This window comes from Branchiostoma floridae, chromosome 3 (assembly GCF_000003815.2).
Source record: "Branchiostoma floridae strain S238N-H82 chromosome 3, Bfl_VNyyK, whole genome shotgun sequence".
Lineage (NCBI taxonomy): Eukaryota > Metazoa > Chordata > Leptocardii > Amphioxiformes > Branchiostomatidae > Branchiostoma > Branchiostoma floridae.
The window spans coordinates 17,327,180-17,350,642 of NC_049981.1; the positions used below are offsets into that span (position 1 = coordinate 17,327,180).

The 23,463-nt window shown below is 39.8% G+C and overlaps 2 protein-coding genes and 1 long non-coding RNA gene across 5 annotated transcripts in view; 1 reads left to right on the forward strand and 2 right to left on the reverse strand.

The window, feature by feature from the left end:
• LOC118412154 overlaps positions 1 to 14,906 on the reverse strand; it is a 45,127-nt gene extending 30,221 nt beyond the window's left edge. Inside the window, exons 1-3 of the long non-coding RNA XR_004830733.1 lie at positions 14,738 to 14,906; positions 14,271 to 14,468; positions 9,266 to 9,339 (exon numbers count right to left, since the gene is read on the reverse strand). This is a non-coding gene — a long non-coding RNA (uncharacterized LOC118412154). The remainder of the gene's footprint in view (positions 1 to 9,265; positions 9,340 to 14,270; positions 14,469 to 14,737) is intronic.
• Positions 1 to 22,372, forward strand: part of LOC118412153 (aminopeptidase N-like) — a 78,645-nt gene extending 56,273 nt beyond the window's left edge. For 2 of the 3 annotated variants that reach the window (XM_035814859.1, XM_035814860.1), the window contains exons 2-19: positions 8,403 to 8,512; positions 9,165 to 9,331; positions 10,182 to 10,308; positions 11,017 to 11,171; positions 11,915 to 12,028; positions 13,452 to 13,574; positions 14,418 to 14,483; positions 14,935 to 15,000; positions 15,434 to 15,615; positions 15,834 to 15,907; positions 16,284 to 16,414; positions 17,313 to 17,368; positions 17,917 to 18,085; positions 19,228 to 19,403; positions 19,869 to 20,039; positions 20,324 to 20,464; positions 20,982 to 21,063; positions 21,483 to 22,372. In XM_035814859.1, the coding sequence (XP_035670752.1) occupies positions 8,403 to 8,512; positions 9,165 to 9,331; positions 10,182 to 10,308; positions 11,017 to 11,171; positions 11,915 to 12,028; positions 13,452 to 13,574; positions 14,418 to 14,483; positions 14,935 to 15,000; positions 15,434 to 15,615; positions 15,834 to 15,907; positions 16,284 to 16,414; positions 17,313 to 17,368; positions 17,917 to 18,085; positions 19,228 to 19,403; positions 19,869 to 20,039; positions 20,324 to 20,464; positions 20,982 to 21,063; positions 21,483 to 21,656 (2,284 nt within the window). In that variant the 3' untranslated portion in view covers positions 21,657 to 22,372. Of the gene's footprint in view, positions 1 to 8,402; positions 8,513 to 9,164; positions 9,332 to 10,181; positions 10,309 to 11,016; positions 11,172 to 11,914; positions 12,029 to 13,451; positions 13,575 to 14,417; positions 14,484 to 14,934; positions 15,001 to 15,433; positions 15,616 to 15,833; positions 15,908 to 16,283; positions 16,415 to 17,312; positions 17,369 to 17,916; positions 18,086 to 19,227; positions 19,404 to 19,868; positions 20,056 to 20,323; positions 20,465 to 20,981; positions 21,064 to 21,482 lie in introns of all 3 variants that reach the window. The other variant, XR_004830732.1, reaches the window with a different exon arrangement.
• A 365-nt stretch (positions 22,373 to 22,737) lies between these two features.
• LOC118412679 (aminopeptidase N-like) overlaps positions 22,738 to 23,463 on the reverse strand; it is a 36,969-nt gene continuing 36,243 nt past the window's right edge. Inside the window, exon 19 of the mRNA XM_035815693.1 lies at positions 22,738 to 23,389. Within this exon, the coding sequence (XP_035671586.1) occupies positions 23,246 to 23,389 (144 nt within the window). The 3' untranslated portion in view covers positions 22,738 to 23,245. The remainder of the gene's footprint in view (positions 23,390 to 23,463) is intronic.

Consider the following 23,463-nt stretch of genomic DNA (forward strand, 5'->3'; position numbering starts at 1 on the left):
CGCAGATCGTGGCTGTGCGGGCTTGTGTATGCCTACAAGTATAGCAAACTACAAATTTCTCTAGAAGGTGACGTGAAACATGTATAGTATTCAAAGTGCGTAGAGGTGGAAAAATGTACGCCGTGGCTGTGCGGACTTGTTTACAAGAATAGCTATATAGCGAACCATATAATTCTCTTGGAGGTGACGTGAAACATGTATAGTATTCAAAGTGCGTAGAGGTGGAAAAATGTACGCCGTGGCTGTGCGGACTTGTTTACAAGAATAGCTATATAGCGAACCATATAATTCTCTTGGAGGTGACGTGAAACATGTATAGTATTCAAAGTGCGTAGAGGTGGAAAAATGTACGCCGTGGCTGTGCGGACTTGTTTACAAGAATAGCTATATAGCGAACCATATATTTCTCTTGGAGATCTCGTAAATATAGCATAGTATCAAAGTGCGTAGAGGTGGAAGAATGTACGCCGTGGCTGTGCGGGCTTGTTTATTGTTTACAAGAATAGCGAACCATAGATTTGCCTTGGAGGTGACGTGAAACATGTATAGTATTGAAAGTGCGTAGAGGTGGAAGAATGTACGCCGTGGCTGTGCGGGCTTGTTTATTGTTTACAAGAAATCGAACTCTAAATTTCTCTTGATGGTAAAGTGAAACATGTCTATGTATTCCAAGTGCGTAGAGGTGAAAGAATGCGGGTCGTGGCTGTGCAGGCTTTTTTATTGTTTACAAGAGTAGCAAACTATAAATTTCTATTGAAGGTGAAATGAAACCTGTCTATGTATTCGAAGAGGTGAAAGAATGTGTTACCAAGGCGTCTCCATAGCGGACTATAATTTTTTCTTGATGTGACGTGAACCAATTGTATGCATTCAAGAAAACTATAAATTTCTATTGAAGGTAACGAGAAACGTGGTTATGCATTCAAAGTGCGTGGAGCTGGCTCCATGGAGGTGGGAGGTTGGACGCAGGGTTGTATTAATACCTCCATGGAGCTGGCTCCATGGAGCTGGCTCCATGGAGGTATTAGTACAACCCCTATTGGTTCGGTCTTGTTATTTCGCCCACATCTCTTCCCGGACAGAAGGCAAAGTGTAAGCGCAGCAACTCTGGATCTTTCGGTTACTGCCTCAGCTCGGGTATTGAGTAGCTTTACCGACTCACCTTTGTATCCTGAGTTGATAGAGACGAGGGCGGAGACACCGATCTTGACTCGCATATATTGAGTATTTATTCTATGTAGGGTTAGTATTACAAACCGCCATTTGTCTAAAAGTCCTGATGTCCCTAATTGATCTTTGTGTCCGAATACGATGCGTAAGTCCGTGGTGAATCCAACGATGATCAAAGATGAGTCTTAGTCGTAAAAACTGGTATGGTCCAATACCCAATCTGAGTCCGTTATCCCTTGGTACTCGTATCTTGGAATTCCCTCCAAGCCTAATTCTCCCGAAACTTTCATCCAGCTCTGGCCTTCAGTTGAATCTTGGGGTTTCTTCCAAGCCTGTTTTCCTGGAACTGTCTTCCAGGCCTAAGTGTCCTAAGTCTCCTGGAAATTCCTTTTCCAGGCCTCTGAACCTTCTTCTTCTTCTTGGAGTGTGTTTGTCTCCAAGCCTAAATTTCCTGGGGTTGATCTCCAGGCCCAAATTTGACCTCCGTCTTTCTTCTGCAATGGCTTCCTTCTGTTCCAAATTCCAGCCGCCCCCGGGCTGGCCTTGCTGAAGTCTCCCGTGGCTACAGGTGGCGGGAAGTAACTTTGGCGGGAAATAACTTATGCTAATCTAAAAGCTAAAGGCGGCAAATTCAAACTGTGAGTTGGCGATTACACAAAGTAACAAGGGATAAGTAACTACTGTCGGGGAGATACACTACCTGGCCGAGCTTTGAGCAGAATTGGCCGCGGGAGTGACCACTAGGCCAGGTGACCATGTGCTGGACATCATTGGACCCTTGTGTTGGGGGCGGGGCTTATGAGGCAAAGCCAATTATGAAAAATAACCTGAGGGGCATTTTGAACCATTTTACTAGTCTCAACTTTTAAGTTAAAACACCTTTCGTTTTTATAGATGTAATTAAAATTTTTCGAATGATGGAATAACTTGCCAGAGAATAAAGCCAATTATAGACTTACACGGATTGCCAACATGCTGATGCATGGCAGACTAATACCTTTGGTAACCGATACTCGACCATTTCGTCCTTTTTTCAGCAGCCGACGAGTTCTGGTAGATATTTATTTCTGCATCACTGGTCGGTGCGGCTATACAGTCTCTGCACGATGTTCTCAAGAGTATATTCTATTAGGCAATTCTGAGATAATCACTTCTGCTTCCTACTCTTAATGGTGTCGGCGTCTATTACCATATTACGAGGTGTCAGGCTTCCTCTGAAAGTTAGGTCACGGCTCATGCTGATTAAACCCCCGGGGTGTTCCCAGGATCCACAGCCGCACCTGATGAATGGTGGATCCGACCATTACTCTTCAAACCGCAATGCTGATCTGTATATACTTAAGCCGTAGGAGTATAATGGTTCTTTCAGGAAAAGCAGTCGATCACGAAGCGCAATCAAGCAAAACCATTACAACTGCTCCTCCGTATGAAATATTCATACTTAGTTTCCGAATAGGTGGTAGCTAGAGCTGGCTATCAATGTCCAATTTGAAAACAATACAGTTTATTATCTTACATTGATATTGCATATGCTTTAAATGTGAAAGTAACGTAAAGATAAAACTTCAGAGCCATTAAATACCACTTATAGATTTTTTTGTTAATCCCCCGCACGTGATAATTCATATTTACATTGAATTAAAATTGCAAGACATCTCAACATATTAGAAGGTAGTGTTGTGATAAAACTGGACCTGCGTCTGCAATCTTCAGAACACTTTTTTTCTCAAAACAGGAATAGAAAATAGTATTATCAACCGTCGAGCACCTGACCTTTTTTTGCGACTAAAATGACCGAGTAGGGTCCAAACGGACCCAAAAATGATTTGTTCATAAAATCCCAGTTCCAATTCTTATCGGTGATTACTTTACATACATTGCTTCGGCAATGTAAGAAAATATTTTGACATGCTAATGTGTTGCTAATTCCAGCTCGTCATCATAATTTATGCATAAGTCTAATAGGACCACTTTTTGCACTAGCCTTATTCTGACCAGGGAGGGAAATTTTTAGGCTTTCAGCAAATTTTATGTCGCATAACTCTTGAACGGCAAGTGTTAAAGCTACCAAACTTGGTAATTTATCACAAAATATTGTTAGCAAAAATTTTTAGTCAATAAAGTAAAATTTTTGGAGGTTGCCATGGCAACAGAATTATAAGAGGCATATTTTTGCCAAAAATTGTCAATTTTGATTTTAACAAGCTTTTGTTTGTAAAGTACATTTGTTATCTTTCAACAATTAAATCCCAGGAAATTCCATGCAATTTTCATGATTCATGATTCAAAATTTATAATTTTATGCTAATTTCATGATGTCATTGGTCAAAATCAAAGATGGCCGCCCTTATTAGGTAAACGACGTCATAATGTCGTGACAATGACACAATTTTTTGTGGATTTAGTTTTACATGTGGATTTAGTTTTACATGTTTATTCATCTCTAAAAGTTTGGTGATCATACGTTAAGTATTTAAGGAGTTAGTCCCAAAATTATTATTTTTAAACTGCAAATTTTGCCTGGGGTCCGTTGACTTCCCTTTATAGCTTCCACAGTATTGTACCAATCTTCATCAAAACTTATGAGAAGGTATAGCATGCAGATATTGACTGACAAAGTCACGGAAGGAATTTTTCTGCAGATTAAAAATGTTCAAATGGCATTGCAAAATTAACGCCTGGGGTCCAAACGGAGCCCAATCGGGTGTTTGAGGGTTAAAAGAAAACCATATGTATAACTACAACTGCGTTAGTAAGCGTTGCGTCCTCAAAATAGAAAGGAAAGACCATTACAGGCCAGGGCTGTTTTTACACTTAAGGAACTGGTAGAGAATAATTGCTTTACTGCGTATACCATTGCACCGCTACGGCCTCCTCTTTGCCACGCGTGGCACGTACAGCCTGCGTTATCTCGGAGGTAAGTGCCACCCATCTTTCCTGTGCCTCACCTTCCCATTTGTTGTTAGCAAATGTGAAAGAATGCCTGGGGAACGAATGGGAATTTTGGAAAGACGTCGTATTTTCGTCCTAATGGCGGCTCCTGATATACCACAGATAAAGGCTATTCAATAAAGATGACATGCCACTCACGATCGCTTCAAATTGGCATCATACAGAAGCTGAGCGTTACTTTTGATCCAGTGCGCCATGATATCTATATATAACGATCAATTGTTGCTATGAATATTCTGACAAATGCTTAATACCACAAATGAGTTTGTATTCGTTTAGCTTTTGACAAACACCATATACTTATTTTGGGCTTATATTCCATATTTCGGCAAAATTGAAGAATTAAGAAAGACTAGAAACTATTTTTATCTTGCAATAAGAGGAACGGCTCACTACGTTTATTGCTTAACAACACCAAAATCTAATTATAGTATACAATGTGGACAGCAACAAAAAGAAGACGGTTGAAATACAAAGTAGCCAAGTATACAGTATCTTTTTTAGGTTCTTTCTTACAAGTGGCGGAAGATGAACCGTCTAAAGTTTTGAATAAACATAGATAAGAAGAAGAGTAAAGTTAATACTTTGCAATATATGTATGTGCATACTCCTTCATCTACCACTTGAGTATTGCAATCACACACAACACCTTTCCAACCCTCTTAAAAGGTAGCAGATCTAAACGTTGACTTATGGTCGGCAGAACTTTGAGAGTATCTGTCATAGTTTGCGGCCAGACCAATTTACGTCAAAGAATCCGTCAGGGATTTGTTTGGCGACGGCGTGACTTCCATTTTAACGTTTGATGTTACCGTCAAAAATACATCACTAGCATCCTTAAGCCCCGAAAAGAGGCATCGTTGATTTCCTGAAGGTATAACAACTAATCGTTGAAAGTTTTCTTGAAGATAATGCCTTAAATAAGTTATACCCATAAAAGGTGCTATAAAATGTACAGGTTACATACGGTCATTTCAAGCTTTCAGTTTTGGCTTTGGTAGTTTACATTTTTCTCAATACTGATCGTTAACGTTAACAGTTCTTATAGAAGTGTTGAGCTCTAGTAGCAAACTGTATTCCATAGGTATTTGAGCGAAGAGAAAGACATGATACTCTAATAGTAGTATTGATGGTCTTTAGGTTTTTTTATATGTATCAACTTGAAACCCGAAGATCTAAACATTGTAGCCATGCGATGAATAAAGTAGTGCAATTTACTAAGAAACGACTAGTTCAAATTATAAGAAAAATTCAACATGTTTGATATTGTGTGATATTCTGATTACCATGGATTTTACAGACACTGTCAGCCGACCAGGGCGGTGTCTTAATTATAGGGCTTTGGTCTGAAGGTTTGAAGGCTTGTGTGAAAAGTTTAGCACAGCAATTCTGGTCCTCCATAGTTACTATGTAAACTATGTTTAAGCCTCACTTATCATGGGTTTATTCAAATCCGCATTTCATAGATGTAAAGTTTCTTGCACCCAGCTTGCCCGTTCATCTTAAAAAAGAAAGCAAAACATGCATCCTAGAATATGAATTGTCAGCATATCACATAAAACAGACGATTCTTCTGCCTTGAAATATTTCGTTTTGATGTGAATGTGATTATAAAGATCAGCGTAAAACAGGATTTGTCATTAGGAAACCAACTAGCTATCAATAACGTCGATGGGTTTACTCGAGGTTATGTCACTTCTGGGTTATACTGTCATGGACATGTATGGCTATTAATGAGCTGATATTACTGAACTTCCGCAGGGCAAAGGGACTGGCCATTGTCGTCAATTGAAGAGCCCTTGCTGTAATATAGAAATCAAATCTATGCGCATATTTGTTGTTTGTATGCTTTATCGTAATGTATGTGCACAATAAGGAATATAAAATAATATTAGAGCGTCGGAGATGACAGCTAACATTGTTCAAGAATTTCGTCTCATTTTTTTAACCTTGCTTGCATTCTCACCAACTTGCACTCATAAGCATGAGTAAGGACGTTTACATATACATAGAATTTTGTAATTGCCCATACATGTACAGCTAAGACCACATGAAAAACCTTTTGTGCAAGCCCTCAAAAATATCTGCACAGAAATAGTGAACAAATGTTGATGCTATTTTGGCATAATGCTAATAGAAGATCTTTAATGTGTCCCAGTGAAACAGCATGTCAGTGATAAAGAACCAAAGGGCAGTGCACAACTTCAGCACTCAAAGTTAAGCGTACAGCAAGTCAAGAATCCCCCAATCCCCCCATTTCTCCAACCTGTTGTCCACACCATTACAATGCCACCTATTCGACACGAACCTGTCAACTAGAAGGCTGTCATTGCCCCGAGCGGTAGGGAAATTGCCGTGTACTCGAGCTCGCTACGCAATGGGAAGGGGATTTATTTCAAATTGTGTTTTATAGCCTGCGGTGAAAAGAAATTGCCGGATTACACCATATGACTGCGTTTGGTGTGGTTGTATGACAATGCGCAGAGAGGAAGGTGTTGTCAAGTTTTGTGATGGATCGGTTGCCGTGAGTGCTTTGAAATTCTTCTTACGTCACGGGCTACTCTGACAAAGTAGGGCTTCAACGGAGTCGTTATTGGATTTTCTTTTCTCGCACATTAGTAAGTGAACCTTGACTATCGGAGACTACTTGTGGATGTTTGCGTCATTGAAGAGGGGTGGGAAGTGCTGGTTGTTAACCTCATAGCCTCTTGCATTCAACTATACCATGTAATGCAACTTCTCTGGCGCCAAGAGTGTGTGAGGTTGTTAAAGAACAGGTTGCGAAAGAAATAGATATAGAGTAGACAAAGGTTTCTTGTTGATGACCACCCTTCCTTACCAAAGATTTATCGCGTCTGTGATTAAGTGCTGTACTAGTATCGTCAACATTGATTATCATATTCTCATTGGAACATACATGTAGGGGCATTGATATGAATAAAATTATGTAATATTAAAACGCATAGTACGTTATTCAAGAACTTCATAAACTTTTGTTATAGTTAATGGATGAGTCCAGACGTTTTGCAACAGAACTGAACCAATACCTCACGTAGTTCCATTTCTCTAATAGGTCGTTATTGCATGCATACGACAGGTGAATAATGGTAGTCATCATATTCCGATAAAGTGTCTGTGAGGTGTCATCACGGTGCAGTGACGGGTGTAGAAATGGTGGTACAATCTCATGGGGAGCTAGCTCGCGCACAAAATGGGAACTTATTACATCCACAAATAGACTGCTCTATTGGCACCGGATATAGCGCCTCCGGGGCCGCATCAATGTCTGAGAGAAGATTGAAAAGAAAGAGGGGATCCGGCGGGTGACTCTTCTACTGCCGCGTTACTGTTGGACTGAAATTGAGTAGCCCAGGAAGGTCAGAATCCGTGGCGTGAATGCCCACATTGATTGTAAATTGCCTGCCAGTTATTATGATGGAATAGATGATCTCGAATGAGGTTAGAAAACGGCTTACGGGTTTCCCCTTTTTCTTGACACCGTGGCAACAAAATTTACCGCCTGGAGAGTTTTAATACCACTACTTCGTCGGGTAGAGGAAAACGGGGCAAGGGGTAAGCTTTCGTACCATGAATGGTTTGGCAACGGAGGTGGAACAAAATGTGGTAACCTTCTTAACTTATCTTAGTTTAGTATTGCTTGCCAACCTAAAACGCACCATACAACATCCCTGTAAAAGCTACTTGACAAAGAATCATGCTTCACGTCAGTTGAAGATGGCAAAATAGACATTCTTGCATGGTTAGTATAGCCTAAAAGACCTCACCACAAACTTTAACCCTGTTATATTTTTGGGACACTGTGTGTATGTTAGGATATCACTCATACTCATTGGGGTTCTGATTTTGTAATTTGTACCTTTTTTGGTTATATTTTGTCTTATCTTTATCTCCAACAAACCTGAAGGCGGATTGAGCTTTCGTGTATAAACAAAACCCCATAATTTGATTTGAATATTGTGTTCTATTTTCCAGGCAGATGTGTGCTATTTACTACCCTTTATTTGATGTGTGTTGTGTGCTATTTCCCAGAGAGATTTGCGATATTTACCACCCTTGATGTGAATGTTGTGTGGTATTTTCTAGGCAGATACGTGATAGTTTATGTGAATGTTGCTTGGTATTTTCCAGGCAGATGTGTGATGCGTAATAACAATGAGTTGTGTTCTTTTTTCAGATGTGTAATATTCTATTTTAATGCTGTGTGCTATTTTGAGGTAGACGTGCGATAGTTGATGTGAATGTTGTGTGATATTTTTCAGCCAGCTGCTGGTGTCCAGTCTGAAGCCTATGGGTGCTCGGTACGTCTTCCCCTGTATGGACGACCCCGCCATGAAGGCCACCTTTGACGTCACCATAGAACACCCAAAAGGTCAAACATTCCATTTACCTCCTACATCTCTACTGCTTTCTGCATTTGTAAGCATTAAATCCCCATGCCTAAGAGTTGCGGGTGCCAATTTTAGCTCCCTGGCCCTTGGGCCACACAGCTGTGCAAGCAAAGATAAACCTACAGAAATGGACCAGTCCACTGTGTGTTCAACTTCTATTCTCAGAAGTACTGGGTGCTGAGCGAAAAATAAGTTTGCCATGTACCATTTTCAAGTCATTAGTGCAACTCATCTTAGATCTCTATATAACAACAGTCTTAGCTGTACCCAAAATTTATTACCTGAACAATAGGATTATCTTGTACTAATACTTTTGCACTTTATCAGAAACTCTGACCTGGTGTAAATTTCTGACCAGTTTTTCACAGCGCTATGTACATTACTTGATGCAAATAAATCAAGCTGTTGGGTAAATTCTCTAAAAAGTAATAAATATCACCAGAGATCGTTTCACTCAGTGATGAAAGATAATAGAGGCTAAATGAAATGCTTGACACTTAAAGGAACCTATCTAGTTGTGGTAACGGTCCATCTGGATATCTAACCTTCCTCGAAGAATTTTCGTACCTTGCATTCCTAATCATGTTGGCACTCTACTTCTACATCTAATATGATGGTGCTTTGTGATACCAGGTCAAACGGCTCTGTCCAATATGCCGTCCAAGACAAAGACAGTCCTGACTGACGGATGGGTCAGAGAAGAATTCTACCGAACTCCTAAGATGTCCACCCACCTGCTGGGATTCGCGTTATTCGATGGGCTCACCAGTCTTGAAGCAGTCATTTCCCGAGGGAGGGTGGTGAGTAACTGGAATGACAGTTGTAATGTCCATTTACGACGTGTTTCTGGTTTTACGACATATTTCTGATTTTAAGACAGGATGAAAAGCAAATGGCATGAACTTTGTCAGACTGAGGATCATATTAAAGTTTTACGAACGTTCTATGATGCTATTCCAATCAGAGATGTTTATCGTGATGATCATTAAGTCGCATATAGTTTTATTTATGTTGAAGGCAGGCCAATTATCAGCCATTGATGGAAGTCCATAATCTTTGGAGTTTAAAGGTTTCATATTTATTATCTAAGATGAGTCACCTTGAATTTAGGTGTCACATTTCAGATTGAAAAGCAAGATGCTTGAGTCATTGTATTGTACAGAATGTGCCGTAACGTATTACAGATCATCCGTTAGCGTTATGCTTTACATAATTTTCAACTTTGTCATAGTGAAATAGCCCACTTAGTCCTGCTGCCGCAACGGTCTAAACGCCCTTCATAAAAACGAGGTCATTGGTAAATCGTTTTCACATGAGGTCACCATTATGTCTGACGCCATGTTGGTGTCCCTAATCGCATATCATAGCTGTGTTTTCAGTCGACATTTCAGGATTTACTTGCTGTCTCAACAACCCAAAGAAGAGGACACTAGAAGAATACGCAAACATTAATCAATGGCAAATAAATTTAGTGTATGCTTACGTATCTACGAGCCTTTGAAATGCAAATAGATACACCAACATGGTAACCAGAATCTGCCTGCCTCAGAGATTGCTGAACATTCCTCCTCCAACGCATGTTGATCTTTCAGTGAACAAGCTCAACGTATGATAAGCCCAACAACGAAATTGAATCGATATATTTTTCAGGTCCGGGTTTGGGCTCCCTTTGACCCGGAAGAGAATCCGTCCGTAGAGGTCGCCCTGAACACAACGATTGATGCCATACACAATATAGAACAGTTGGTTCCCGTGGAGTATCAGCTTACAAAAACAGGTATAATGAATTCAATTCAATGTCGTTCGGATAATTTGCTAAGTGTGGCTGAAGGTCAGCAAGGCACGAAATCAGGTTGGAAACATTTTTTTTTTAATTTGTCATGTACCATATCCAGATACGTACAATATGGAGCTAAAGACAGCTAAAATCTGAAGCATAAAATCTGAATACAAGACATAACTGCACTGTTATTTCGGCTGTGCAGTTTTAGAATGAACCCTACCAGCATAGATGAATTCTTACAGCCGGCCATGGCTTTCTGACCTTTGCAGCCATGGCTGTGAGCTATATGTGTACAATTTCATATGTGGTTGAAAGTTGGTCGATAAGGCTGCCTAGTAGTGTTTAAAAGTCGTCTGGGCAAGCTTACCAGCTTATCTCAATAATTCAGAGTCGGGAAAGTCTGCCCTGATCCGATCAGAGAAGCGATCTAGAGCTAGTATAGGTTGGATCCCAGACTACTTCCAAACCAGCGCCGGTCCTGGTTGAAGAGTTGTCGTGATCAACGTTGTAGTAGGATCATAAATGTGTGAAAGGGACTATCATTCGATAGATTGTAGACCTCTCCAAACAAAGCACCGCCCTTGATTGGGCCTGGGGAGTGCCATGTTCGGTAGCAAATTCATATGAAGGTCCTTGATGTGTGATAGGGGATTAAACTTACAACCAAAAGGATACTGCTAACATGAACCTTTATCGTTCCAGATGTAATTCCTGTTCCAGGACTATCAGTGCCTTCTTCCGACTATTGCGGCCTTCTAATGATCAGGGAAACGGCTTTGTTCTGTGACGGGCAGGAATCCAGCATGTCTCAACAACTCAAGTGTGAGCTGGCAATCAGCAAGGCAGTAGCTCACAACGTAAGGCATTGGGCGTTTTTCCCGAACAAGCTATTTCCTAAAACTGTATAACACCAAGGTCAAAATGGGTATCCTCACTGATAGCTAGGTGTCCAAAGAAAAATGCAAACATATAAAATCCGGATAGTCACACAATATGCAAAAGCCTGTTATTACTGACACATTTTACACGCTGATAGCTTATTGTCTCGAAGGTGCCATGCCATTGTGGCCATGGTATCCTCTTTGACATTATTTAAGGTAGATTATCCTAATTGATACAGCGCCAAATTGTCTTGTCTGAATTAACTTTTGTGATAATCATTGCGTGTCTATGTATGCATGTTGACATTGTGTGTATTAGTCTTGTTTTATGCTAATGCTTTGAATAGAAGGCTTTATGTAAGCAAATTGTGCTTTTGACCTAATACTTATAAAATATGCGAATATATAAAAATCACGGCTGCCGCAATACGTGCATTGGCATGCCCAGTGTGTTTGGACAGGTGCACATATAATTGCAGATTAGAAAGATATAGACCCTATGAACCATTATTGCGGTGAAACTTAACCCAGAATGTCCGAATAAGCACGATGTATTTGCAAGCTGTGCCTCATGCGTTGTATTCCAAAAAGGCTTTTAAGGACATGTACAGCTTTCGCAAGTACCAGGCAAGGGGCTTGTACCTTAGGCTGGCTTATGTTAGCTTTTAGCGTTACCTATGACACGTGGATATTGTGTACCATGTTGATTGACGTTTCAGTGGTTCGGCAACTCCGTCACAGTGGAGTGGTGGGACGACCTATGGCTGACCGAGGCCCTCAGCACCATGCTTGCATACGAATCAGTCGCATATCAACGCCCAGACGTCAATATTGTAAGTCGCCACATTTCACAGTTCACAACTTAATAACACCTACATTTCATATTTTATTTTTATTGTTTCTGTAAAGTGAAAAGACGGTTTTTTTTACTTTTACGCTGTAACTATGTTCCCATTGTAAGGTATAAATATATTCATTGCACGGTATCTTTGAATAATTTTATTCATTCTTATTTACTCAGAAAACACTCAGTAAACATGGAACGTCCATAACTATACGGATTTCTTGCCCGAAGTTATCGTTTTGCAAATGAGTTCAAATCATGATTGTTCTTCATTTAGAACTAGCAACTGATCAATTTTGGGTTAAAATCATTTCTTCAGAAAAAAACACGACGAAATCAAATTAGTAAGGGTCTCGAATGATTTTATTCCTTAACCTATTTTCAAATGCAAGTATAAGCATATGCTTTAGTCAAGCAAAACCACATTTACCGATGACCCGATTTCCGACGCGTGGCTGTATCACTCACCATTTAGCAAATGTAGGGCACATTGAATAGAAACATGACATCGGTCATTTCGCTGGCGATGGTTTGACTCCCAGCGCTGTGATCTGGCACCCAAAGGAAACATGCGTGGACTGCAATCTTACATCAATCAAAGTCTTGTTATCGGTAGCTTGTATTAGTAGAGCTGGTCAACCCCCGACTGCTGAGATGTACAAAGTGATGTTTTGTTTACGACAAACAACTTTATCATAGAGTTACTAATCAATACCCACAAACACGCTTTTCTGTTGCTTTGTAAAATGAAGGCCACTTGTTTCGAATAGAAATACCTTAGGATTATCTCTAAATGTCAAAGGTATTTCATTTTTAACAATTTATTGATATATAAGTGTTCATAGACTACCAAGCCATTTATGGGTAGATAATTCCCGGTGTCTTACCGACAAAGCGTACGTGGTCCTATGTATAGTGACCTTGCATCTGGCCCCCCAAAAGTCGCTGAATACCAGCTGTTGTCCACCATCTAGTCTCCTCCACCGGCCTCTCTGTGGGCAGTGGCAAAAGTTGTTCGGCTAGGCTTGTGACAGGGAGATTCTTTTGGCGGGAAAGGATTATATGCCTTGAGGCGAGTAGTCTACCCACAGCGCATCCCGCCTTTCCAGACATAAATCCCCTACTCCCTGTCACGACCCTTCCCCAACAACTTTCACCAATGCCCACAGAGAGGCCGGTGAAGAGGGCTATCGCTCATCCGACATGCACAACACCACTGGGAAATGACGCAATAAGGCGCTAAAACACGGCTCACTGTGCATTGTACTTGTCAGAATTTGACCAGGCCAATGAACATGTATATAATGTACCTAGCGTACCAGAGCAGCTCGATTTTACAGTGAGATCATTCTAGCTGAACTGCTCAGAGATCCCTTGTAAACTGATGTTAACATGTCTATGTTCTACTCCAGTGTGATCTTCAGTGGGATGAGATGATACAACCGGCCATGGCGGCAGACATCTTCTCCAGGGTAGACCTGAGCAGTTACGGGCATGCGGCAGCGATAGGAGAGGACCCGGCCGTGGGAGGGAAGGTGAATTTCGTGCTGTGTTTACTGCGAAGAGTATGAGTGTATGGATGACCCCAAAAGAAATGAGTGACAAAAAAAAAAATATTCAGAAGAAATGCTTCTAAGCCACATCCAGTCTTGGTCTGTCTTTTAAGTTCACCTCTAGCAGGACTGTAAGAGACAATATCCGCCATTTCAATAGTGTTTTTATTGCCATTCATATGCAAAGAGGGGGATAAGGGCGCTGTGGCCCCATGCCCTGACCATGAGCCTCGTACCCTAGAGAATAGATCCTCCGGCAAGCATTGACCAGGGATGCTCTTTTGTCACATGTGGCCACATTTTTTTTAAAACAGGCAAACATCTATGAGCGCGCGGATGTCATCCGTATGATTAAGTCAGTGTGGCCTTAGTTACACACGAACAATTACACAATAAGATTTTTTTTAAATTGTAGTAGTCACGTGGGTTTTATAATACCATGCATGGGTAAGGATTTGTGTTTGATAACGGTAACTAGGACTGAATGTTTATGGATTTATTCGGACCATAATGTCACCTGTATCATTGTTATACTCATCTCGTAGAACTCTAATGAAAAGCGGCACGAGTTTTTTTTTTCTTTATGAATAAGCAAGAGCTCGAAGAAACAAACATATAGACTGCAAACCTTGATTATGGTAGCTTTGGATAGAAAAGGAGATGACTCGAAATACTTACGTCTGCTTTTTTCTAACCGCTGTCAGCTGTCATTTGGGTTGTAGCCCTGAGCATGCCAGCGAGAGGGCGCCTCTTAAACGCTCTGCAGGGAGGGTGGTTTTTACCCAGTCAGTGGACGAGTCTGCTAAGTAACAACATGTTTTACAGGGTATCGGGCTCCTGCGGATGCTTGACACCATCATCAGCGACAAAGAGTTCCTAAAGGCAATCGAGGTAAATGATGTGATAACTAGAACCCATGAATTTGTGTCGCACTTTTAACGTGTAACAGAAAGTGTACTTGAAAACATGATAAAAGTACCCTCCCACCCCCTTTTGAAAAAGTGATGGAAATCATGGCGACCGTACGGTGACAAAACAGGCATGGCTTCAATCCCCACTAGGGCAGATAGATACTTAACCCAATGATGAAGATGTGAAAATATGAAATTATACTTACTGTATGGTAGAAAGTGTAAAGTACTTACATACTGTTGTCACCACACAGTCCAATAGTCATTGTAATTAGCGTGGGGTCAAATGTCAAGGTATTGACGAGGAACGTTCTATTTTCAGTTGGGGGTTGGCAGCATGTTTATTGTAACAATGGAGCAACATTGCTGTAGACCGTTTTTAAAAGAGATGTCCGTTTTAGTTTTCAATGCTGTCGTATTTTCTCCCTCAGAATGTGTTAGCAAGATTTTCGCACGACAACATGAACAGGTCGCAATTTTGGGACGCAGTATCCGAGGTGAGCCTTTGAATTTTCATTTGCTAACTAAGTTATTTGTTGTACACAGGGTGGGCTTCAATGTGCCACTAACCGTGGCATTATGGCTAAAAAAACGACAAAAATCAATAGATAAGTGATTTATCTGGCCGACGTTTCAGTGGCCTTGTCACATGGCTCAGGGCAACATTAACTGGTTTTAATTTGCAGTATTTACACTGCATAGCAGCAACATCTAGCTGCAGTGTCAAGTCAAATCAGTCAAACTGAGTATTGCCATGAAAAAGGGTGGCATGCCGTCACCGAATAATGGACTTGGTACACACGATTGGTGGTGTAAAAAGAACCTTGTTATCCAGTAATTTTCTACAAGGGTCAGTTGCCCTACCCCCAGTAATGTTAGTGTGAATATAGCTAGGTATATTAACGTACTAAATTTGAACTCTCCCCACAGGCAACAGGGTTCAGAATAGACGTGGCCGCCTTCATGGAGCCGTGGGTTACACAGCTGGGATATCCGTACGTCTCCATAGGACGGTATCAGGAAAGGGACGAGTCCAGAAACCAGTACTTCGTCCAGCTGCCATTTTACTACTCCGGCTTTGTTAGCTTTATGCGACACCTGCAAACAATAACGTAGGTTTTACCCCTTAGATATCTACAGATTAATCATAGCTGCAGGGAAAAGTTCCCTTCTCTTTCACTAAGGATGGCTCTCGATATGATTTTCTCAAATGAAAAATCTTATAAACGTTGACATAGTCCTATTAATTATATGAATAATATTTCCAATGTCTTTCCTATGTTCATTCCAAGCTTATTATACTATACACTTGCTGGAACATGTTTTTCAGTTGGGAGATCCCAGTCACGTGGAAGAGCGAAGGTCAAACAGACACCAGACTTTTAACAATGACTGAAGATAAATGTACGTATTGTGATTATTTATTGAAACATCGTACCCAGTGTCCCTCACAAATTTGTCAGGGATATAACGTGGACAGGACAAAGAAGTCACATAGGTATAGATGTAACGTTATGATGAATTTGCAAACCTTGACTTTGTTAGTCGTCCTGTACAATATTCATGAAGTTTAAAAAACGAAGATTTATTCACGTGAGTTGCATATCATGACTTGTTGAAGACTGTGCCCTGCACTTGCGTCCACTATTACAAAATCTAAAATAGAGCTTCAATAAAGAACAACTTTCCTTACTAGAAATAACGTGACATTTATAGATTGGAACAGCTAAAGTGTTTGATCCACTATAAAGATCTGACGTATGAAAATATTTCCCATCAGATATCATACCTGATGAGACGTCACCGGAAGAGTGGGTTCTGGGAAACTCGGATTCTCGCGGTTTTTATCGCGTGAACTACGACAACAAGAACTGGGCCCTGCTAGCAGACTACCTCCAATACAACCACACAGTAATTTGATGGATGTAATTGTCGATTGTAGTGTGAATGTCCGTGGCATTAAACGTTTCTAACTCTTCCCATCTATCAGAGGATGAGTGGTAATAAACAGATAAATATGCCATAAGCTTTTGTTTTTGAAATCGTGCACATTATGACAGATGAGTGTTAGCTTGTTTATTTTCATTGACGAAAAACAAAACCATCTCTGAATTGGCTGGGTATGCCTGACACCTGTCATGAATCATCACTTATTTTCTGTCCACAACATTGGAACCAAACTAGTTATCAAATTTTCGAAATATCCCATTCCACCATTTCCGTCTCCCATTCTGGTTGGCTGTCCAACCGAGGACGCGCACCAATACAAAATAATAAATAGATAAACAAACACACCAACTGATTACAATACCTCCGGATTTACCTCCGGAGGTAACATAGCAAATACAATTGAAACGTTGATTGAAAAAAAAAATCATGGCGCTTGTACCATTCTCGTCATTAATTTAAAGTATTTAAAGCGTATTTAAAGCATAATTCACACTGTAAACATATCTTAATCTTTTTATATAATTTTTTAAAGTCTTACTTTATGTCTTCGTACTTTCTTAACATGTTCCGTAACTCATGGGCCAAATTTTACGTGTATCTTTATAATTTTTGTTACACTAATGGGGAGTCGCTTGTATAGAGAGCATACCTATTAGACATTCTAGCTGATACATGTCATGATGTGTTTACCAGCTATCTTCGTGTAAAACACGTTCTAAGAACTACTAGGCACGTTTTGACACCCACATGCCATTTACCAGCGCTAGTATAGTATGTGTGATATACATGCTGTGTGTGTAGGTATCATAATTTCGGCTGTAAAATTGATAATGTACCTACTATATTCCCATTATTTCAGTTACTGGAGCCGTCAGTGCGGGCTGTTCTAATAGACGATGCGTTCAATAACGTAAGGTGAGCTGACATCTAACGGCATTAAGTGGTACTGCATGCATCATAGTGTGTCATCGCAGCAGAAAGACTACTTGTAACAGTATTGTATATACATAAGGACCAAGCGTACTACAACTTACCCCACTTGTTAAAAATATCACGAGTGGATTTAAGATATTTCGAAATATCCAAGAGAGAAAACAGTAGCAATGAAACTGGAATCATGTAGCGCCAATTCATGAGTCACTTTTCATAGCAATGCAGATAACTATGCTGGTGTTACAATATGCATCTACTGGATCGAAGATCCAGCTTACACCACATTTTTTAATCATCCCATCGGCAAGTTTGAAAGCATTCTTAGCATTATTTTCATTTTAAGGCCATGAGCATTTGAATCGAGAGTTGTTCTAAATGTCAAAACACGCTTGGGTCAAGATACGCTGGAATGCAAATAGAAACACCAACACGGCGCTAGACACAGCAATAAAATGGCGTAATTTAAACGTGCCATTCCATAGCGTCTTTGTTACATATAGCAGCACTAACACACGCACTGTTTTCTTTAGGGGGAGTATATTGTTGATTCCAACAGCAATGGAGATGACCAGATACTTAGATAAAGAAGAGAATTACGTGCCTTGGAGAGCAGCCTTGGATGCCTTGCATTACGTGAAAACGGTCGTACATGGAAGTTGTCCAAGCTCAAGTCAATGCCCATATCATTGCCGGCTACAGGTTAGCTTATCTATTGTTTTACATCATACATGTGGGCATCATGTTTGGCTGATAGAAATTGCACATGGTGTACCTAGATAAATGAATTACCAATGGGGCAGTATATTTCCGTTGTTTCTCTGATGCATTATCACTTCCACCACATCTCATTAACCTAATGGCATGCATGTGTATAGAATCCTGTCGACTGACTTTCTCCTATCAAAGCGTTAACGTTGTATCACAAAAGACGGGATTCTGGAATGCTGGTTGAAACAGCTAGGACATTAAAATGAGTTTTAAAAATGCTAGAATGCTATAGAATTGAAACACTGTTTATTAATTTGGTGCCAAGTAGAGTCCATTCCAAGACACCATGAGGGTTTTCAGGTGATATTTGTAATAAGTTTGAATTATTTTGAATAAAAGAATATCTAAGCCAAAATAATTAACTTTTTTTCCAAAAAATTGACTAAGAAAATATTCATCTATTTGAATTCCTTTCAATATTTTAGAAACATTTTGAAAGTAACTGTACAAAAATATCTTTATTTAGAATAATTGTGAAACCTCGGTGTGATTCTTTCACATTTACAAATATTTACAAATATTTGTAAACTTTGCCAAATGGTTAAATCAGTTTATTGCCCCCATAAAACTAAGCCCTATTGTTGCCTCTGCATATTTCTAGATTTCACTGCTGGGCACTGGTGGGTCCTTTGTGGTGGACCATTGTTGCATGTCACCCATCCATACTTAGCAAGGATGTGTGAATTACTATTTTCCCAGCCCACTGACCCATTTACAAAATGTTACAAAAAATGGTAGAAAATGGTAAATAATGGTAGAAAGCTGTTATCATTAATTAGAAACCATTAGAAGTATTCAATTCCACATCATGAATATTTCCAAAGTTTTACAGGACCGGGGAAATATTTATAAAGTTGAAACAGTGTTAAAAATATTTCTAAAGTATCAAATGTCCTAGACATATAATTACAAAACTTTAAAATCAATTCTAAACAATGGCAACAAACATCTGCACGGTGGCTTGGAATGGACTCTATATCAATTATGTATTGTACTATTTTTGTCTTTTTTAGTCAAAGTTGAGTGAGGAAAATGATCATACCAATCCTTTTTTTTATGTAATGTTTTTGCAGGAATATATAGCAAGAAAAGCAGCGAGAGTTCTAAAAAGGCACACGTTTTACGAAACATCGCCTGAAAAGCGGCTGCTAGTAGCCGTAACATTCAAGGCAGCCTGCCAAAATGGAAACAGAAATGTCACGAAACGAGCAAAAATCATGTTTGACAGATGGAAGAGGAAAAGAGTTAGGTAAGAAGGGTTGCAAATTTACTTTTAGCCTAGTCGCTATTAGCCGTGGGTAAAGCACGATGACAAATATACTACGCAAAGTTTTGGTATAATGGTACAATGTTATTGTAATCATGTGCCAGGTCTTTAATGATGATAACTGGCGATACGTTCCTGACACGCACTGATCTGTGGGAGCCGGGACGGCGGCAGACATCGACTTCCTGTCACCTCTGACCCTTCTGATGCCACACATCCCGAAGATCAGTGCATGCCGGTCATATAAGTGAAAATTATTAATGAACACCCATAGGCACTATCGATGTTTTAAATTACCATTTTGCGTTCGAAAAAGGGGAGAATAAGCAATCTACTTGTTCTATTGTGAAACAAGATACCATGATGATTAAACGATCTTTGAAACTTGGGAAACATAGCAACTAAAATGTTAACTAACCAATGAAAATATATCATTTTGTCTTCCAGGATACCCCCAGACATCCGGGAATCTGTCATCCACGTGGGGATCTCAGCAGGAGACGAGAACGTGTGGTGGCATGTGTGGAAGCAGAGTAACGCAAGCGCCATTTCGGCACAGGATCGCCAAATATTCCTCTGTGGTCTCGCCGCGTCACAACAGGAGTGGGTTCTGTGGAGGTTAATATTTTCATTGGTTAGTTAACATGTTAGTTGATATGTTAACCAAGTTTTAAAGAAGACTTTAAACATAATGGTATCTTATTTTGCCTTTAATTTTTCCGAATAGATGACAAATGATAATTTGTTTCATCATAAGATAGTAAGCGAAATCAACACCATGTCTATTCAGGTTTTAATTTCTATTAATGTAGATATCATGTACGTAGAATAAAACTACCTTTAGTGTGTTTACATGCTAATTTAAGAATTGAAATACAATAGACGCAACGTGTACTTTTCAGATATCTTCGTTATATTTTCGAAGAAAAAGGCATCACGGTGCAAGAAGCAAGTTTGATATTCAAGTGCGTGACTCAAACTAAAGTCGGCAGAGAGACAGCCTGGAAATTCGTCCAAGGGAACTGGGAGAAACTTACATCAAAGTGAGTATAGTCAAGTCATGCATAATCTCATATATAGTTACTATGCAGTATACAAAGCGATTTGATATTCATAGAATTATTTTTTTGTAACTAGATAAAAGATAAATGCTATCTTTAAGTCCGGACTGAAAAGGTGGGTTAACACTGAACAACTATTGATAATTACTACATTTGGATAAGTATTATTTATACATACGTTCGTGCACAATAAGAAGTAAAATATTACGAATTTCAGGCAGCAGAATGTTTTAGATCAGTAATCTGATTGAATATTTCGTGTCATTGTAGAAAGGTGGCATAATGTGGCCATGTTTCTTGGGGCAGTTGACGCAAAATCGACAGATTCTGGAATCAAATCCTGAACAGGCCTAGAGATGTTGTAGCCCTTTTGAAGGGTAAATAAATGAGTGTGATCTTCGAGATTTTGTAGGTATTGTGTAAAACCGGTATGATACAAACAATAATTTACTAACAGATATACGACTTGCGCTAATTTTTGCTTACACCATGTATTCAGATACGCTGATGTCCCGTCCTTACTAAAGGCTATCATCCAATCAACGTTAACGGGTCTATCGACGGATCAACACTTTCAACAGGTATCATGTTACTACAACTGTGGGGGGTTCTCAAGTGATGTTATCGAAGGGCAGTTGGCTACATCGAGTAGATGCAAATGATATCTAAACAGTCACTGTGTGACTTATCTAATTAAATTGATAGTATCGCCGTAAAAATTGTAAGCCGATTTGACATGTATAAAACGACAACATCTCCTAATGCTATTAGAAGACTGTACTTTAAGAATGTGCTTTTGACGTACGGTTTTGCAACAACTGCGTAAATGTATGCTATCTGGCGTGTGCATTACTTAGATACAATAGAAAAGGACATTAGAACGTATAGATGACTGTATATAGCTATTTTTAGATAGTATAGAGCTATTCTTAGACAGATGAAGTCAATTTCCTATGGGGATGACTATGATGTAAATCGAACTTTTCTGTGTTGATTTCAGCTGGAACACTTCTCAAGTTCAGTACAAGAAAAGTATCTCAGAGATCTGTTAGATGACGCCGTGCACGCTACGAGACTGAACCAGAGGTATATTGACAGAAACATGCCTTACCTCCAGGACTGGTTAAAGGTGCCGTGTGCAACACGTGTGGACACAAGAGAAACAAACCCCTAAGCGAAATATCATAACTCATACGGTTTCTTCTGATGATAAACTATATATCATTGGTCGAAGGGTTCGTCAAAATCCTTCGGGAAGAAAAAACAACATTGGGTTGGATTGGACGTCTGACCATTTCAATTCCTTGTCATTCTTATCACCACTGGATCACCGCTGCATTGTTGATGATAGAAGACGTGGTATCATGCTGCCGGGAAGGTTTTTTGTTAACGAAGCGCCACCTATCGCGTATCGTTGGTGCTACAGGGAACGGCCGACTGAAGCTGCCAAATCACCTCGTGTCAAACCAGTTGTTTCAAGCTACAAACGTAATTTCAGTATGATTGATGAATACATATCTAGTTAACATCTTGAGATGTGGTAATAAGATGGAGGGACGTAGACTTTCTATTCGTCTTGTTTATATTTGATTTTATGTTTTATGTTGGCCGTATTATACCATCATTATAAAAAAGGTTGGAGTACTACGAAAAGTTTTTTCACTGCAATCATAAAAGATACGATCAACTTCATGCAATATCGACACATTTTGTCAAGGGTAAGACCATCGTACGACACTCTCGTTTTGTTTTGTACTTGTAAGCGTGATCATAAACGTTGCCGTCCTTGTGCTTTTCGCTGCTATGTAGTTGTGGACAATGGATAGATGATATGCAAGGTAATCAGACTTCATCGTTTACAACTGGTCAATAAAAGAAAGTGAATTCTTACCAACCTCGTATGTTTTACTGATTTTACCAGTGTATAATGCTTGAGTCGTCTAAGCAATTTCAAAGTATTTCCAGACACAATTAGCTGGTCAAAGTCTTCCCCATACCTTTTGGCCTGTAGGGAGACGAACCTCATGTAGTTTTTAATACTATGTCGATATGGGATGGATCAATGACGACTTAGACTCCGATATTCAACTGGTTTAGACTAAGTGTTTCGAACTAAACAGAGAAAGTACCATTTACCATTTTCAAGTCTTGGGCATGGCCAAGTCGGAGGCGGAACCACAAAATTCCAAAGCACAGAAAGTAATCTTTCCGCTATCTGCTGACAATCAAACAAGACAATTATTGTCGATAAATTGATTTACGTACATTTATTAAAAAGACACCTATCTAATTCGTACAAAATGTAATTCCCAACTTTTCCTCAAGTTACCGTAATGTATGTCCGATTTCATTTTGTATATGATGAATTGTGTAACAACAATGCCATTGCATACGCTTCTCCAACTAGAATTGCATTGCTATGATTTTCCGCTGACTGGTAACATCACAAATGCAGTTTTTAAAAGCAGGCACGATATTGGTATTCATAGTCATCAACACTTGAAAAAAAGAAGATGTACAAGATCTTGTCATCTATGCTGTCCACTTGCCTAAGAATCCAGGGTAGTGGTTGATGAAGGAATACTACATTCCGATAGAGACCACGACATTTTGAAGTCTAGTCAATAGTCCTCGTAAAAAATGGATGAAGAAGTACAGAGTATCTCACTAATCAGCAGCATGGTTGTCTTTATTGTTTCCGGTGAGCGACTGGGCTGACGCCTCATCCTAGATACAAGTCTGTATATAGTAACCGTGTTGGCGTCATACGTCAGTTTCACCCAACCAATCAGAGACGTATTTTTCGTTTCCTGCCAGCCACCTGATGTGGAGGTCAGTCTGTTCCTCAGCCCTTTCGAGAATTCTTCGGAGACGAGGTATGTCAATAAGCTCCTTCAGCTGCCGCAGCTACAGAAAGATGTAAAAAAACAGTACCGTCTCGATTAACTTCGACTATTTTGATTTAAATCTAACAGTATTTT